General features: G+C 38.3%; 1 protein-coding gene and 1 non-coding gene across 2 annotated transcripts; both read left to right on the top strand.

Moving 5' to 3' along the window:
- The first annotated feature begins 2,448 nt into the window (after positions 1-2,448).
- On the top strand, positions 2,449-8,241 carry LOC105941081 (uncharacterized). Its single transcript, XR_003024288.2, has 8 exons — positions 2,449-2,666; positions 2,824-3,141; positions 3,231-3,539; positions 3,816-3,857; positions 4,118-4,154; positions 4,481-4,536; positions 6,797-6,823; positions 7,301-8,241. It is a non-coding gene; the product is annotated as an uncharacterized LOC105941081 (transcript).
- A 2,813-nt stretch (positions 8,242-11,054) lies between these two features.
- Positions 11,055-18,557, top strand: LOC111501119 (uncharacterized). Its single transcript, XM_076884472.1, has 8 exons — positions 11,055-11,188; positions 14,723-14,914; positions 15,081-15,401; positions 15,486-15,800; positions 16,574-16,600; positions 16,800-16,877; positions 17,172-17,227; positions 17,656-18,557. The coding sequence occupies exons 1-8, from the start codon at positions 11,149-11,151 to the stop codon at positions 17,965-17,967; spliced, it is 1,341 nt and encodes a 446-aa protein (XP_076740587.1). The 5' UTR covers positions 11,055-11,148; the 3' UTR covers positions 17,968-18,557.
- Positions 18,558-19,290: the final 733 nt, after the last annotated feature.

Here is a 19,290-nt window from a genome sequence, read left to right as displayed (position 1 = left end):
ACCATGAATAATTGAATAACTAATTTTCATGGAATGTTTTTGAAGCATCAAAGCAGCAATTTAAGCAATCTGATGCTGTTAACCCCAATAAGCATGAAGGGGCCATGACTGAGGGAACCAAATAGTGGAATTCTGTTCCAAAGTCTTCTGATGAAAGAAGAGGTGATGGGAGACCCATGCACCAACTTTTTAAAACATATTCCTGATATCAAATTCATCCTTAATTTATATTTTAAAAAATAAAATCAGATTTTAGATATTGTGTTTGTGGAAACGGATAACATATAATCTAAAAAATCTAAAATAGATAATAGATAATATTTGTTTACTTGTTAAACATGCATTTCTGTAAAAGAACACATGCTGTGAGAGACGTTTCCCTTTCTTTTTGATAATCCTTTTTATTGTCATCACCACTGCTGTTACCAGTTGGATTATCTGAGTTGGAGTTGATCAAGGCACCAAGGCAAAGTTGGAGGTCCAAAGAAAGGTGACCAGAATTTTGTTCTCTTAAACTTGAAGCTACACATTGGAGAGCCACTGAGTAAGTATTGGTTCTAGTTTGAGTTAAATAAAGTTGATTAGATAAAGAAATGTTTTCCCAGTAAAAGCTTGCTCACTTGCACATTGATCGTTTCAACACTTCTCTTCAGACAGTCACAGCTGTTAAGAGGCTCAGCAGAGAGAAGCACATGAAGGTAGGAAATTGGGCCCAAAAGCAGGGCGTTAATGAAGAGCAGTGAGGCTTTATTTACAGAAAAACACAATGTCCAGCATTCAGCACTGTGGCTCCCGTGGCGATTCCTCCATGAATCTCACACAGTGCATGTTAGGTCTAATGTCAGACCTCGCTGGCGCAGAGGTTTGTCACTGTGGACAAAAGCAAGACACTCCGTATGGTTGTCACTTGCTAGCGAGGGAAGTCCGGCAAGATGTTGAGCTGACTTCAAACTGATTCCCCTTGCAGGCTCTGTTATTGACCACCGTGGGTTATTCAAACACAGTGAAACTGGTTTAAATTGGTTACACAATGTAAAACCCATATAGTGTGCCATAAAAGCTAAGTATGTGTTTGTATGCATGTGCGAACATGTGAATGAATGTGTCTCTGTATTAGTGACTTCCTGCCACACAATATATGCTTACAACTGTTTAACCATATTTCCTAGTTATCCAAAGGTCACCTCCCCACACCTGTATACGGCTTAACTTTAATGATTCACCATAAACACTTACCAATAGCCTCCCCCACGCAGATGTAGGTGGGGGATAAGAATAGAAACAGAAGAATAACTTTGATCATACAGTTTGAACCAAGGCAAACAAATTTAAGTACAATAATGGCAACATTTAACAATTCACTCTAACACTGCAAATATTCCTAAAGATGAAAAGATGGCCACTCCCAAATCCAACCCGTGACTTCTCTCTGTGGCAAGACACTCCGCTCTGAGTCCTGGTGACACAAACACACACACAGTTCAGCAGGTGATCTACAATTGATAGCGAGGTCTTTACTCATTGAAACATATAAGTCGACGGCTGTACTTAACGGGTTTCCCATATGGAAAAGGTATATATATATATAAAGTTTGTATCTGTCTTGTGTGAAACTTGTATGAAAAGCATATAAGAGTGAAAACAGATAAAAGATCCCTTGAAAAATTATATAAATGAAACTTTTATGTTTTGGATACTTACTAAAACAATATATGAAAGTAATGAGAAAGTGGCCACTTTCATGAGTAAATCATATGAGCCTTATGCGATTTACTATATGAAGTAGGCCACATCTTATGCAAGTCTTTTATAAGGTTTTTCTATTTCTTTTCCATATGGGTTAGGTTGCTCCTGATGAGAGTAATCTGCTACAGCTGGCTGCAGGTGATGAGCAGCAGGTGTGGCTGGAACACCACAGGAACAGGAACACTTCCGAGTCGCAATCCCCCTGGTCTGTGTGTGTGTGAGGATAATGGTACATTAAACGTACTATTATCCTCACAAAAACATGAAAAAGATCTGGATACTTCATTATGTATTTAATGACACATTAAGCACAGAGTGTGGTTAAAAATGAACCGAGTCTCCTGCCCTTAAAACCTAAAACGTTTCAGTCTGCAGTGTAAAGAGATTCATTTACTTATAACTGATTCCATTCCTAGTTTTTATTATAGAACTATTAAGTTATTTCTGATGTTCAGTCACATGCTTCTACCAAACTTCCCTTTTCACACCCAAACGAGCCACTTATTTCCTGTTTAATGCAAAAAGTTGTGTTTGTGTTTGTCAGAGGGGGCGGTGGTGAATGGGCCATGAGAGGAAGAGGGAGGGGTGGTTAGAACGGTAGGCGTGAAAAATTTTGGCCACAAAAACTGAAAATCAGCAAACAAAACTGCCGAGCAACAGACTGGAGACACAAACTGAAGACAAACAACGAAGACATAAAGCTTCAAAACCAGTATAATGAAGTTACTGCTCCTACTCATCCTCTCTTAAGAAGGACGTGTGGGAAGAAAATGGTAGATTTGTCCTCTACCATGATACAAAAAATAAAAATCTCAAGGTTGCAATAAAACATGTTGAAGAGCGAGAGTTTGGGGAGTACAGGTGCAGGTTTTTCCAAAGATCGAACTCATCTGACATACAGGAAGGAAAACTGGAGACTAGTAAGAAATGTGACATCTGTTCAAATAATAATAATAATAATAATAATAATAATTATATATTAATCAATTTCCATAGTCTGCAAGTCCTCATCAATTTAAAGTCTAGCTGCCTATGGAGCTAAATTTTAAATACTTTATTTCTCTGATTTGTTTACAGAGCATGCAAACTGCCCGCGAACATTTCTCAGCGTGTACAGAACAGCTAACAGCACCATCACATGTGGTTATCCAGATGTTTACGAGTCCCACATAAAGTTCTTCTGTAAAAAGAAACATTTTGCCTGTGAGGACATTTTATCAACAAAATCTTCTTCAACGCCAAAAGGGAAGTTTACTCTCACAGGCAGCAGCCGTGCCTTTAACATTTCCATCAGTCATGTGACCTCACAGGATGCTGGTGATTACTGGTGTGGAGTGGAATCAAATGATGGAAGTTACAGATTATCACACACACAAATACACCTGAAAGTTATAGGTGAGTATTCCACATGTTCAGTATCACAGGTTTAAATGATAAAAGCTGGCTGATAAGCTGAAGGCAAATATTTGTCTTTTTGTCTTCAGATATTCAACCTTTGACATCAACTATTGGACAGAACTTCACATACCAGTGTAAGTACAACCAGGATGCCTCCTCATGTATAAAATCCATCTGCAAAGGAGAAGATTCAACTGTATGCAAACAGCTAGTAACCAGCACAGAGCCTGACGTGAACCAGAGGTTTATAATGAAAGAGAACAACGGGAGTATCACCATTACAGTGAGAGAAGTAACAGCAAACGATGGTGGGATATACTGGTGTGGAGCAAGAGTCCCTCACAAACACAATCAAACACATGACGACTTCTTTGATGGATTTCATTTGATTCTAGGTAAGTTGCTTGTACAATTTATCACTAATTCTTAACATGTTTCTGTTCTATTGAGTTTCATAGAAGTCTTACAAAACAATGTTAGCAATAATATTTAATTTATCTCTTGCATTAGGTAAACATCTTTTATGTCTCACTTGTGCAAGAGATGGTTTTAATTAGTATCTTAAAAATACAGAAAAGAAGTGACAAAGCTGGATTAAGATGTTCACACAGTTTATAAAAACAGAAAGAAAAAGCTTTAACGGTGAGGACTGTGGTTTTTCTCTGAAACAGGTCTTCTAACCACAGCAACCACCGCAGCTCCTCAGAGTTCTGGTGAGAGACTTTATTTAATTTATTTAATATCTTAAATCTGCTATGAAGGCAAGTGCTGAAGCTGGATTAAGACGTTCACGCTGTTTATGAAAACATAGAAATAAACTGATGATGTGAAAGTCTCAAAACTTTCAAAAGCTTTATCTTTCCTATGTTCTTCAGCACCGGCAGTTGAACAATAATGTCATGCTGAATAATTTTCTGGTCTAAATTTCTGTGATGTAGTGATGACCTTGATCCTATGTGTGGCTGTGTTGCAGCTGATGTTTGCAATCATTTTATTCCTTATCTATAAACGTGAGTACATTCATTTTCATTTCTCAAAAATAAGACAATATTGAGATTCTTCCATATTTTGCAAAGATAACATCTAAAAATCCACAGCAGACAGAGTGACATTAGCAGAGTCCCCAAATTCTCCATCCCATGACATATGAATACTTCTGAATACAAGTTATGATTATCTTTTCAAATTTCTTGTTAAATCGGATTAAATCAAAATAGAAAATGGTTCAGTGATAATGATCAGTGCAACTCTGGCAGTTCTTTTTCAGAAGCAGCCAGTGGAGGCTGCTGCATATCAGTTTAGTGAAATGTGTTTATTTTCTCTTTTCCCTTTGCAGGAGTCTCACATTTAAAAAATGCTGAAAATGGAGCTGGAGCATCGTAAGTCAAACAGGTAGGTGCATGTGTCTGATATGAAGTATAGTTAATGCAGCAATGTTTTGATACAACCATTAGTTAACTTTTTCATGTATTAGTCATTTTTTATACTGAGGAGAGAGCAGCAACATAGGTACAAAAAACAATGATGTGGTGGATTTGGATGAGAGGGGAGAGTTATCATAGTGAGTAAGCTGAATCCATGAAAGGATGCACTATATGGATTTCAGTCACCCAAATGAAACCACAAACTTTCTAGTCTTTTAGTAAAACCATATAATTTTTCAGACAATCAACAAAAAGCTCTCCAAAAGCACAAAAAAATCAAGAAATCCAGTTCATTACCTCTCAACTAGTAGAGAATATTCCAAACTAAACCTCCTCATCAGCCTATCCAGTATGATAGGTATGAGTATTCATCCATCACCTCTGTGGATTTGTCATCCTGAGAGAAACCACTCAATGAGGGTTTATTATGGTGATGTTGCTAAGCCTCACTGTTTAATGAGTATTGTTGAGAGTAGAGGCAGCAATGTTGTACCAAGTGATCTAAAATAACTATGTAGTGCTATTTCACATAAAAGATTGCACTCATAAATGCAGCAATTTATAAACAACCAATTAGTTAAAACAAAAGTAGTTTCCACACAATGACGAAGTAACGTTGATTAAATTTTAGGGACATAATTTTATTATTGACTCTCCTCATCAGGCCAGCTATTAATCTTTAACTGCATGGACATTATTTAAGCTCGTATCCAAAAAACAGAAATAATGTTGACATATTGCTCAACATGTCTTGCAGCCTGTCTGAAGAGATTAAATTTGTAGCGTTCTGTAGAAAACCACTGCCTATGTTTCCTCTGCTGAGAGGTTTGTGGCTATGTAATCCATCAGATAAAACTCCAGCGACATTTTACATCAAGATGTTCTAAGTCTTGCGACACCAACAACAAGCACAAACCAAATTCTAATTTTATTTGTCACATACACAGTACAACATGTAGTGAAATGCTTGTGTATGAGGCAGCAGACGTAGCCACGCCATTCCAGGGCTTGGTTTTAGCATGGGGGGTCTAGCCAGGAGACCCTTACTGGATAACCAGTTGCTGGTTTTTTCTACTATCAGCTTGAAAAAACACAGCAATTAGTGCATGTAGTAGGTGTTAAAGGTATCACGCTGCAGTGTTTTGAATCACATCTATCTCAAAGACTCCAATTTGTGCATGTAAATGGAGAGTCCTCTTCACACACTAAGGTCAATTATGAAGTTCCGCAGGGTTTTGTTCTGGTACCATTTCTGCTACATTGTATCATTAGAGGGCATAGTATACATTTTCACTGTATACACACCAATTAGTAACTGCAGGCATGTCTTAAAGTCCGGAATGGCCTCTAATTTTCTGCTTCTAAATTCAGATAAAACTGACGTTATTTTACTCGGCCCTGAAAATCTTAGAAATATGGTATCTAACCAGATTCTTACTCTGGATGGCGTTAGCTTGGCCTCCAGTAACGCAGTTGGTCTTGACCAATAAATGTCCTTCAACGCACATATTAAACAAATATGTAAGACTGCTTTCTTCCATTTGTGCAACATCTCTAAAATTAGAAATATCCTGTCTCAGAGTGACGCTGAAGAACTAGTTCATGCATTTATTATTTCCAGGCTGGACTACTGTAATTCATTATTACCAGGATGTCCCAAAAAAAACCCTGAAAAGCCTTCAGCTAATCCAAAACGCTGCAGCAAGAGTCCTGACAGGGACTAGAAAGACAGAGCAGATTTCCTCTTCATTGGCTTCCTGTTAAATCCATAGTCAAATTCAAAATCCTGCTCCTCACATACAAGTCTAGAATAATCAGGCCCCATCTTATCTTAACGAAGTTATAGTACCATATCACCCCATTAGAGCACTTAGCTCTCTGACTGCGGGCTTGCTTGTTGTTCCCAATCCTTCAGTTTTCAGGCCCCTGTTCTGTGGAACCAGCTTTGGATTTGGGAGACAGACACCCGCTCTGTGTAGGCTTAAAACTTTCCTTTGTGCTAAAGCATATAGTTAGGGCTGGATCAGGCGATCCTGAATCCTCCTTAAGTCATGCTGAGGTAGGATTCACCCCCAGCATGTTGCAGCAGATGGCCCCGCCCCTCCCTGAGCCTGTTAAAAGGGAGTTTTTCCTTCTCACTGTTTCAAAAGCATTTGCTCATGTGATTGTTTGAATTTTTCTCTCTTTTCTTGTATTACAATATGCTTTTATTCTGCTTTTTATTGTAGGATAATGGCAACAACAAATACCTTGAGGTACCTGTTTTTACACACACACACACACACACACACAGACAGACAGACAGACAGATAGATAGATGCTATTCTACTACAGATGACAAAATTTAGGTACTGTTTCATCATAGAAGATTGAATGTCATGAACCTTTAGCCATGCTAAAAGAGGAATATGTTAAGTTAAATTCAAATTTCCTTTCTTTTTTATAAACTTAACGATGTAGTTTTAGTGCCAACAGCTAACAGTATGTTATAGTCGAAGTATAAAGGAAAAAAAATGAAAGGAATCACTGAGTGAAGAGCAAAACATTACTTCAGAATGCTGTGTGGCTGCCTGTGTGTATACCTTATTGTATGTATTCTCTATTGTCTCAAACACAGGTACCCAGTGGTAACAATTTGGTATAATTATTATTTTAGTTGTAATTTGTAGTGCAGTTTTTATCACAAGTGTTGTGACTGTGTCTAAACAATGTTTGTCGTTCTCTTACTGAAGGTCTGTGCCTGTGAGGATACACAGGAGCACCTCCAGGTGTCAGACTCAGAACATGCAGCGAACTCAATTTAAGTTAGAGCCAACCTTCACTCTGTGCTTTCTCGCCACATTACGCAAACATCAACTTTCAAAGCTGTTCTGTCAAAGCTGGTGGTGAGGTACTCAAACCCAGCTCCTCAGCCTGTGAATGTTCTACTGTGGAGTTCAGCAAATGTTCAACCAGCCCGACTTGCCTTTCTATCAGCTAAAACAACAAAGAGGAATGTTTTTCTGATTACTGCGCATTGCCAAAAAATGAGGTTTAAAGTTAACACAGCCAAACAAGAAATACTTTTTATTCTCAGAGTTCATAACAGAGTTGGGCAAAAATAAATATCATTTTTAAAAATACTGCCCTTTGTTCCTAGAATAGTCTGTAGAACAAAATAAAACTGTCAGAACTTGTTACTGTGACTTAATATACTTAATAGTTTAAGTCAATTTAAAGGATCAACAAAATAGATATGAGACAACGAGATTACTCTTAAAATTGATTTGAAATTCATTGTTTTGTGGTTGGGTACGAGCTGGTTGTATTCACTCAAACATGTACGGTTTGACAGCTGTATTTGTGTGACAGCTGATTTTTGTAATTGTTACAATTTCTCCTCCTCTCTTGGGCACATAAAATGTTACTAAATAAGGAGAAATAAAAAACACAAAGAATTTAACACCCTGCTTCTGGCTTGATAAGCAAAAGAAATTCCATAGAAATTCCTCGAACACGTTTTAAGACCAGAGGAGACGTTTTAGAGCGGTGGCCCCCAGGTTGTGGAATGCGCTCCCTCCATCATTACGTTGCCTTGATTGTATTTATTCTTTTAAAAAGCAGCTTAAGACTCATTTGTGCTGAACGTTTGACTGTGCTGTTTTTATGTATATCTGTTTTTATATTACTGCGAAGCACTTTGTGGTTTTTATCCTGTACAGAGTGCTATATAAATAAATTGAATTGAATTTTTCTGACTGTAATTATTAGGAATAATAGGATTTTCAGCTAAAGCGATATTCACAATAAACAATAAAAAGTCATACTGTCACAAACTGAAAGCAGGGACTCAAGCGCAGAGCAGGTTGACGTATCAGAACACGATTTATTTACACACCAGTGCAATACTATATACAGTGACGGGGGAAAGTCCAGGATTCCAGGGGATTAGGGGAAGGCTCTCTCTCTCTCTCTCTCACGCTCGCTCACGTCCTTACATCCGACTCACACACGTCCGTACCGCGGGGAGGTCACAGGTCCGGGAAGATAAACTGGAATAGGGAAGGGAGAAATCACTCACAAATCACGAAGGTAGGGCGTAAAGGTATAAGACCAAAAGAAAGACTAACGTCAGTAGCTCAATCATCCAGCGATGAGAGGATCTGTGACCCAGCCTCAAATAGTAGATCGGTAATCAGCTGATCGCCATCAGCTGATCGCCAACAGCTGTGTGAGCCAAGGGTGGGAGCCAGCTGTGAGCTCCGCCCAGGCAGAGAGGTAGGGGAGAGAGAGAAAAAGCAAAAACACAAGTGTAGCCTTGTGAGGCCGGCTGGGCAGGCACAGGGACCATGACACATACCATTCCCCTGGTTCTTTCTCTAACGTCTTTATTGTTCTACTAAATCTCAACTTTAGCAATTTCTTGTAAATGTTTTATAAAACTATTCGTTGGTGCTTAGAAAGTAGTCAGCCTAGACCCAGTGCGAAATCTGGGTTGTAATACAGTGCTACAACCCTGCTACAGTTAGCTCTGGGATCACAGCCAGGTCCAGCTGCTGAAGACAATCATCAGCTTCCAGTCAGCAAAACTGTTGGGTCTGCGCTTCAGCAGGCCTGCTAGTTCAGACTTATTCCTGTGAACAAAGCAGGACAGAACACTTTAACCGTTTCTTAACTTGCTAGCAAGTTAAGAAACTTGCGACCCCCCTGCAGCCTTTTATTCTGTGACACAGTTTACACAAACACCTACTGTAAAAAACCCCTATGGTGCATCATAAAACTAAGGCACTGTGTGTGTGTGTGTGTGTGTGTGTGTGTGTGTGTGTGCGCGCGCGCGCGTGTGTGTGCATGCATGCTGACTGGAAGCTGATGATTGTGTGTGTGTGTGTGTGTGTGTGTGTGTGTGTGTGTGTGTGTGTGTGTGTGTGCGCGTGACTCCCTGGTGATCATCTCCCCTCACCCCTGTATGTGGCTTAGCTTCCTCCAAAGGTTTGCCCTGTACAAACAGGAGATAAAGAGCAGGAAGTAAAACATCCTCACTAAATAAGGACACGAGAACCTTACGTGAAATGTCTGCAGGTAAAAACTACAGCTAACTGTCTCCCCCACCATTCAGCAGGCGGGGAGGGGAACAGAAACAGAGAATGTCTTTGATCACACAATTAAAGTAACACAATGACAAGATTTAACAATTTCAACCTAACAAAAACCTTTTTTACGCAAAACTACAAAATTAATTATGACAGGTTTTATAAAAGAGTTAAAGAACCAGAATTTCAAGTTAACTTCCTGTTACTTGATGAGATTATGAACCAAAATTAGATTGTTATGATCTTAAAGATACATTCTTTAATAAAACATGCATTATAATATACCAGAAGGAATTTTTAGCATTTTGAAATACATACATACATACATACATAGTTGTCACATGTCTATCTGCTGGTCTTGCAGTGACCCGTGGACAGTATTTATTTTGGGCTTTCAGTCAGTGTGTTCAAATGTTCAACACAAACCACGGGACAGCAGAAATAAAAATGTCTGTAAGGCTTTTTTCTCTTCACAAGTTGAACTTCTTCAGTCTTTTAATCGTGGTGTTTAACAGAGGTGACAAAATAGACACTCTTCACTAAAGTAGAAGTACAAACACTTATCTTAAAAATACTCTGGTAAAAACTGAAATACTGAACCAGCTTCTTTATTCAAGTAACTGTGAAAAATTACACACCCTAGAAAGTGCCCAAAATATTTTGAGTTTCGTGTTTTCAGAACTGTGTACATACATGGTGTATGTGTATACATTATAAACATATCTAATATAATTATATCTATTAAAATTATATTGTATGTCTTCTATTTCTTTTCATTGGGGTCTCGTGTCATGTGTAAAAACATGATTTACTGTTTATCCATCCATTCGCTTCCGCTATCCCAGCTGTCATAGGGCGAGAGGTACAAAAAGTGTGTAACTGTGCAAAAAGGTGTGCCATTAAATGATCATCTGTTTTGCAAACAAGATTGCAAGAGATACACAAACTGTATTAAATCAGGCCTAACGAGACAGGGGAAGCAAAAACCAGACACATTAACATCAGACATCACTTCAAAGTAAAACAGGAAACATAACACAGAGATGCGGACTTGACTCGGGGATACAGCAACTATCACAGACAGAAAAGCAGAACACTAAAACTCTAACAAAACCCACATAGAGAACCTAAACTAAGAATAATCCTATGACCCATAAGACAAAGCTAGAATATAATGAAATAACCAAATCAAAGAACCAAAAACACAAAACACTGGGTGGACGACCCAGGCACCCTAACAAGCTGTCCATCTTTCTCAAACTTACACATACCAATAACTTCCTCTTTACTAAAAATGAGAAGATGGCAGTGTGTGATGTTGAAAGGGGGCATTAAAAACAATTTAAAAATGGGAAGTACAAACAGGAAGGAGCAGCAAGAAAATGTAGGTTCCATAAACCATGAAGTTAAGAATAGACACTGGAGAGCAACTCAGCAGCCAACAAGCGAATGGGAACTAACTGCATTTGAATACTTAAGTCATAAAGATTTTAAAGAACAAAACAAACATAATGAAGTTACTTCTACTGCTCATCCTCTCACTAATGACAGGTAAAGAGATTACTAACCCTGATATTATTTAATAATGAGTGCTGTACTGTATATTACATTATATGTTCTTATTATGGTGTTAAATCATACACAGTAGGACGTTTGAGTTTGAGCTTTTTATTTTCTGCTTATGTACTGTCTTCATAACTTATAATAATTTACTTTGAAACAGGCCATCTTTTGGCAAAAATAATGAGTTTTCACAGAGTTAAATATGATTTGCAGACCTCATTTAATCCTCTAGTAAAACTAATGACATTATCACTCAGTAAAATACTTGTAATAAAAATGTTGACATTTACTTCTGATGATGACACACATGACAATGTGGGAGACAGAGGATTACAGAAGCAAATAGTCTGAGTTCATTTTTAGCTGTTTTACAGCTTTTTTTAACCTCATTTAGAAGAATTAGACGACTCTAACACTTCATTTCACATCTTTGTTATTTTTGTGAAATTCCTCTTTGCCAAGATTTTAATTGTAGTGTGTAATGTCCTATGAAATGGGCACTCATTATATACACTAAAACACAGTGTCTTCAAACTAGAAGCGTTTAAGTTTCTATTTTATTTAAAGTGTAAAGTTTTTTGTGTGTGCGTGTTTACGTCAGAGGTTTTGTGTCCAGGTTTAGGAAACGCCCCTGAGCAGATGTAAGAGGAAACCACAGATTTGGAAAGGCAGAGAGTGAATAAAAACAATTTTAATGAACAATGTGCTTTAACAACAACAGAACTCCAAGAGAATAGAACAGGAACATGAGCTCAGTGGCATCAAACAGGAACAGAAGAACACAACCAGTAAAGGCAAAATGACACACAAAAGCAAAAGGCAAAGTAAAACGGGAAGTGACAAGAAAAAGGAAAACTATAATGAGCTCATGATGTAACAAGCCAATTGTGACAGATTACAATTTTAAAAAAGAAAGAAAAAAAAAAGGTCTCTATGCCCTCCTGTAGGCCCCCCACCCACAGGAAGCACTGTGGGCGTAGGGTGGGTTGTGTGTTGTGGCAGCCGAGGGCAGAGGCCCTGACGGACCGATCCCTGGCAACCGAGGCTGGCGGTGTGGATATGAAACATCAGCTCTCTGGTGGGGAAGGATCCTGGGTCAGTATGTGAGGTTGAGAGGTACCAGCCAGATATAATCAGGCTCACCTCTACACACGGTTTGAGCTCTGGAACCAGTGTCCTTGTTGAGAGGCAGCAGGCTGGGGTGCGTAGCCTGGTGTCCCCTCGGCTTCCTTGCCTGTATGTCGGGGCTTTTGAATGAGAGGGTTTGTTCTCTGTGCGTCCAGGTCAGGGAGCAGGTCCAGCCTGTCATCTGTGCAGAACAATAGATCAGAGACAATGCATTCGACCTTGTCGCTCAAAGTATTCTGTGGGACATGGTCCACTATTATGGGGTATCTGGTCGGTTGTTGCAAGCTATTTGGTTCTTATACAACTGCTGCAAGAGCCTGGTTTGCATTGCCAGCAATAATTTGGACTATTTCCTGGTGGGTTTTGAACGCTGCTCTTTGTCATTGATTGTATTCTTAATTCTTGTAGACAGAATTTCTAGGCATAGCCAGATGGTGGAAGGTTGTTCAGTGACTTGTGCAGTCACAGGGTCTTGTTCAGAGGGAAGCGGGAGGTCGATAGATGGATTGGTACTGTGGCTGCAGAGATGTGGCTGCTGTACCACAGCTTCCATTGTGCAGAAAAGAGTGCTGTGAGAGCAGTGTTGGGGAGTAACAGAATACACGTACGAGCCCAGTTGTAAGTAAGCTGTTAAGACTTAGAAGTACACTGTGTTTGTGATTGTGGTTTGGGAACAGTGTTGGTCAAGTTACTTGAAAAAAGTAATCAGTTTTTTTAACTTGTTTTATCAGTTTTAATCTTTTAACTTTATGCATCAAGCAAAACATTTGATTATATGCAACATTTTCTGACTTGAATAAATTAGTTTAACATTTAAACCTATTTTCTACACATTCCAGCACATAAAATAAAATATTTTTTGTGTTTTCACTCACTCTTTCAAACAGATGCAAGTAAAACACAGCAGAAAATAAATAAAGTCAAAGACTCAGCGGTCCTTTTGCTCTATTTTCACCTGTAAAGCAGGAGCAGGGTAGGCGGAGGGTTACCCTGGTGCAGGTGTGCTGCGGTCAGTTGAAGAATCCGCGCGAGTGTCTCTGTGAGTTTCCCATCACGTCGTAGCTACTCGGTGCTTGCTCGGAAGTTTAGGGGTTTTTTTCGCTGTAAAAAGAAGTTTTCTTTCCACGCACGATGGACGCTAATGTTTTTGTCACTTTTTATGGAATCAAACTCAAAGTAAGGTCAGTACTTCCACACTTTAAACGCTGCACGCTCATACTCTCTCCCGCACTCGATATATTATCCATTGTTGATCTGCACACAGCTGCTGTCACCAACGTCGCACTTGCTTACGTCACTGTCATGAGACATTCTCGCAAAAAAAATCACGGTTTTAGTAACGCAGTAACGCAGCGTTCCTACGGGAAAGTAACGGTAATCTAATTACCGATTTTGCAATAGTAATCCCTTACTTTACTCGTTACTTGAAAAAAGTAATCAGATTACAGTAACGCGTTACAAGTAACGCGTTACTGCCCATCTCTGTTTGGGAACACGGTGTTGTATTCTGGTCTCGTGCACGACAGACTACAGAATACCCCAACGGGGCAGTTAGGTTTATTAACAAGTCATGTGACTCAGATTGACTCTCTGTCATGTACAACAACAACAACAACAACAACAACATACAGCCTAACGTTCCGGCCCAACACTCACTTACTTGTGTCACACTGTCACACGTGTACACATGGAGCCCGACTTATTAGACAGAGGTCTCTTTACTAAAGTTCGGAGCTGTAAATTCCGACACCACTTCACATTTAAAGTGAATCTGACCTGCCAGCAAACAAGCTGCTCTCAGCTGGAAGTAAGTTCTTTTTAAAAAACTAGCGTTAGCCTAATGCAACTAACTTGTTTTAGTTGTGGTAGTTACCTGGGTTATGTGCCACTAAAGTATCTTTGATGTACTATTGCTGTCTGATTTATTACTATTAATGAATGTTGCATTAACAACCTGCTAGCTGCAAATAATCATGTGCAGTTATGAAAGCAGACAAAAAGAAAACATCACTGATACAGGAATAGTTTTCTACGAGATCGCTGCAAAAGTGCAGCCTTACCTAATGTCCACCTACTGTTACTCATTTTAAATAAAGATTTAAAACTCTAGTTGGTGTTGGTATGGCGAATAATCTTCAGTAATAGTAATAAATCACACAGCAATAGTACATTCATGTAGTTGTAAAAAGCATGATCATATATTAGTAATCCAAAGTATTCAGAATACGTTACTCTCATTGAGTAACAGAATACGTTGCAAAATACATTTTGAGGCATGTATTCTTTAATCTGTAGTGGAATACATTTTAAAAGTAACCTTCCCTAAATACCATCTTCGGACCCCCCTGTGCGATTTTATTTCAGTGACCTTTATCATGTGAATGTTTGCTTTAGGTTGTGAGCTGCTGTCAGAAGAGAAGATTTGCACAAAAGGATGGGTTGAATTCACCTGCAACCAAAACACAACTAGAAAATGTCAAATGACTAAGGCTTCAACAACTGAGCAAAACACTCTCAGAGTGATCATTAAGCAACATCAGACGAAGAATTCATCAGCTGACAGAGAGGAATTAGAATTTAAAATTGGTAAGAAGGAATAATTTCTTATTCACATTCATATATGCTGTGGCTGATTTTAATTCACATTGGTCAACACATTCATAGTTTGGATTACTGTATCTAAATAAATGGATCATGTGAGCCTTTCCTTTCCAGTGAAAAAGACATTTGTGAGTAATACTTTTTTTCCCAGCAAAACAATGCCCAAAAGCATTTCATCAAATTGCATACAGAACAGCTAAAACCACCATCAGATGTGATTATCCAGAAGACAAATACAAGTCGTGGATCAAGTTTTTCTGCAAAGGGGAAGGTTTCACCTGCGAGGACAATTTATCAACAAAATCTTATCCAAAGTCAAACAGGACATTCACTCCCTCAAACATCAGCCATAGCTTCAATATGTCCATCAGTAATGTGTCCTCTCAGGATGATGGTATTTACTGGTGCGGCGTAAGATCACCTGAGGGGATTCATCATGCTGCACTCACAAAAATAAAACTAAGTATTAAAAGTAAATAACTTATCTTTTCCACTTTAAAGGTTTACGTTTTATATTTAGGAACTACTAACGTATGTTTGCCTCTGTTTTCCACAGATATTAAGAGCTTCACAAGATCACCAGCTGTTGGAGAGAACTTCACGTACTGGTGTAAATATAACCAGACTCTCTCAAATTGTACAAAATTTATCTGTAAGGGAGAAGATCCATCTATATGTACACCTTTAGTAAGCACCAGAGATCCCAATAGGAACAAGAGGTTTTGGATGAATGACAATAAAAAAAAGAAAAATATCACCATGACAGTGAGAGAAGTGACAGCGGACGACAGTGGGACATACTGGTGTGGAGCAGAAAGCACCAATGAACACCAAAGTAACAGGTTCTTCAACAGATTGTCCCTGACTGTAGGTGAGCCGTGCTATTTTATTATCTGACCCTGGGTCATAATGCACAGCATATTAAAGCAGGCTCATTTTACACATATATTATACTTTTAATTCATTATTTATAATGTTTTATTTTTTGCAGTTTTAATAAAATCATTTTAAAAATAAAAATATTAAAAAATAAAGACTTTTAATCGTAACTGTTAGCAAGAAAATGACTTTAAAAGAATTTAAAAGAAACGAACTTGCCAAAAAGGTTTGACACAGAATGAGCTTTAAGAAAAGAGGATGTGCTTATACTCGGCACTAAAAATGTGTATTTTCTGATTATGAGGTATTACTACATTAGGTTAATAAATGGTAAATGGACGGGTTCTTGTATTGCACTTTTCTACTCTGAGCACTCAAAGCGCTTTATACAACTTGTTCATTCAACAAATCAAATCCATTCACACAAGCACTTTTCTAGGTTTTCAGTGCAACCTAACTTACATTCTATTACACATTCACACTCTGATGGATGCATCGGAGAGCAACCAGCGGTTAGTATCTTGCACAAGGATATTTGATATGCAGATTTTGTAATGCCACTTTAAAAATTGGAGAGGAAAACGAGATGGTAACCTCTAAGCTGGTGTCTAAAAATTATAAATATTCTTTTTTTCCAAATTGATGATATTATTTTATCATTTAATTAAACTCTGTTAATCTAATGCCTCAAAGTAGAGTCTGAATGCACATTTGTTTCCTTCGGTTTCCACCAATCATTTACGTCTGCTGTTTTTTCAACTACAGGACCCACTGCATCTGCTGAGAGTCATGGTGAGAGAGTACATGTGGTATCCTAAAACTTCTGCAGCTTATGAGAAGTGGGAAAGTTTGTCGATGTTCACATAACATTTTTTATTTTTTAAATTTCTTAAAAACTGCTCCTTTCACATTTTCCAACAAAGACAGTTTGGGATGTCAATGCTGGGATGATGAATAATGCTGGAAAATTGTTGTTTGGTTTACGCTGCAGGCATTTCTGACGTTGGAATAGTTGTAATCATAATAACTGGGTTGGTGTTTCTGGTCGTTTTCATCCTTGTCTACAGACGTAAGAACTTTCACTAAATCCTTTGTACATCATCAGTCACACAAACATGTTTGCTGCTTTTATCCAAAAAAAGAAAAAACACATCCCTGTACTTTTGTACAAATGCTATCTAACAATCTGCAGTATACATGATGCATGACATTAGCTGACGTAGATTTTTTAAAGTTATGAAAGATATCATCTTTGCTGAGTTCTCATCATATCAGACATTTAAAAACAATCAAACTAGAAAAAATGTAAATCTTTAACAGATAATTTTGCTTATTTCTTGATTTTCTGCTTCGTCTCTGCCAGGAATCTCCTTTTCAAAATGCAGAGGAGCTAATGCAGCATTGCAACATGCCAAAGAGGTTAGTGTGGAATTTTATTTTGTTTATTTATTTATTTTCATGTATAACTGGTGACAATCCAGGAAACATAGTTGAAATGTCTCCCCAGTTAAAACCTCCTGGACTGAACTGCAGACACACAGATGTTGGCTCATAAAAGCTTTTCAGGCAGACGTCTGTTATAAAGGATGAAATATATTTCACATTACGGCAATAATGAAAGAAAATATACATTCCTTTAAAATATATTTTACTGGCAACTAATGATTACAACTAATCAGCACATTGCAACATAACCTGCCGCAATGTTTTTTTAATCATTTTGAAAATGATTGTAGGGTGTATTTATGATAAAACATGACAGCAATAAATCATACAGATGAATAAACATCCAAAAGTTTTATGTGATTTTATATGAAGTTTTTAAACTATATTTTTTTATTTTGTAGTTGAAGGACTGTACGTATGAGGAGATACAGGAGCGCCCCCAGCAACCAGACCAGCCAGAAAATGCACTGACCTCGATTTATGTCACTGCTAGCGTCCCCACAGATGTAGCTGCCTCACCACATTACGATTGCATCAACTTTGAAAGCTGCTCTGACAAAGCGGGTGGTGAGGCGCTGAAACGCAGCTCCTCTGCCTGTGAATATTCTACTTTGACATTAAGCAAATGTCCAACCAACCCGACAATCACTCAACCATCCAGACCTGCAGAGGAGACTATCTACTCAGTAATCAATGAGCCTGAGCCAAAATGAAATGTGCTTTTTAAAGCGTGTTATATTCTGTGGAGCTGGGCAGGTGTAGGTGTGTGGTGCTGCTCTTTCTTCCACTCTCTCTCTCTTTTCTCTCCAGGGCCCACATGCCGCTCTTTTCCCCAGTCGGCACCTGGACCCACTCGGCCATTAACCCCGACATTATAAAATCCAGGTGTTGTTTTCTAGTGTATGAAACCGAGGTTGAGCAAAAGAAGAGCCCGGTAATGTATTTTGGAGTTGTGTTTGTGGGAGCAGTGTTGAAATCTAGTGATGGGCAAATTAAGCTTGTTTTGAAAAAGTGTTTGTTACCCAGTTTTTCAACACGGTGCTATTTGGCGGCATTTGGTGGCCAAGAATATGAAGAGCAGCTTGGAAAAGGAAAAATGAACTGCTAATGATGCTCACACTCAGCTCGCGCAATCGGACTACTGTTGTGGTCCTCTTAATATGTCTTTGGGGAGTTTTTTCTCTTTCTTTTTTTTGTGCGTGCATATTTCTTATGTATGTTTTTGGTTTGGCTTTTGACTTAAGATAACACAACGTTATTATATTTGCTTTTTTATTTAGTAATAGCAGAATGTCCTTCTTTCCTGGTGAATTGTGTCATGTTTTTCTTTTTGTTTTGATATTGATATAACAGCACTGCTGTCTCTTTGTGTCGATAAGAATAAAGTTTATAATTTAAAAGTTTCTGTATTATTTTGCTTGTTTCTTTCTCTCCCAGCTCTACTTTGGTTGCTCCCCACACCCTCCTCGGGCCTCCGTCTTGGGGACATAACAAAGAGTTTAGATGAAATCTGCAAATGATGTCATAATTGGTGGAAAGTATTTCCCAGAAGGATGACTGGCTCAGTGATTTTATTTAGCACAATGACTGGTTCATAAAATGTGAGCTGGTCACACAGACTGTAAATAACACATTGTGTGGAAGAAAGAAAGGGTCATAGATTCCTTTATCAATTCATCTATCAGTAATCGATCAGGGAATTTAAAAAAAAGAAAAGAAACTAATAACCAGAACTTATCTAAACTAAGAACAAATCAGTCTGTGTGTGCTGTCGACTCAACCACTCAATTAACTTTTACCAGGCCATTCTTTGACATCTTACTGTCAGTGACAAGTTAACAGGTCCGTGTATCACAGTGATGTAGTTAGCATCACTTCCTGCTTTCAAGATAAGTGTTTTTCTGCATGTCTGTGGTCATGCAGCAGTTTATTTGTGCCACTTCTTGATCCCACAGGTTTTTAGTTGGAAGTTAACTCATCGTTATTTTTGCTGCATTGCCAACACCAACCTCTCTCAGGGTTAGAACAGTTCCTGT

This window comes from Maylandia zebra, linkage group LG5 (genome assembly GCF_041146795.1).
Source record: "Maylandia zebra isolate NMK-2024a linkage group LG5, Mzebra_GT3a, whole genome shotgun sequence".
Taxonomy (NCBI): domain Eukaryota; kingdom Metazoa; phylum Chordata; class Actinopteri; order Cichliformes; family Cichlidae; genus Maylandia; species Maylandia zebra.
The sequence above is the reverse complement of the archived record's forward strand: the minus strand, read 5'-3'. Positions and strand labels throughout refer to the sequence as shown.

Bases quoted from the DNA above. Each gene is read 5' to 3' on its own strand.
- LOC111501119 (XM_076884472.1), top strand. From the start codon at position 11,149: ATGAAGTTACTTCTACTGCTCATCCTCTCACTAATGACAG. The intron at 14,915-15,080 runs GTAAGAAGGAAT...TTTTTTTCCCAG, and splicing joins GGAATTAGAATTTAAAATTG to CAAAACAATGCCCAAAAGCA. The intron at 16,601-16,799 runs GTGAGAGAGTAC...TTTACGCTGCAG, and splicing joins TGCATCTGCTGAGAGTCATG to GCATTTCTGACGTTGGAATA.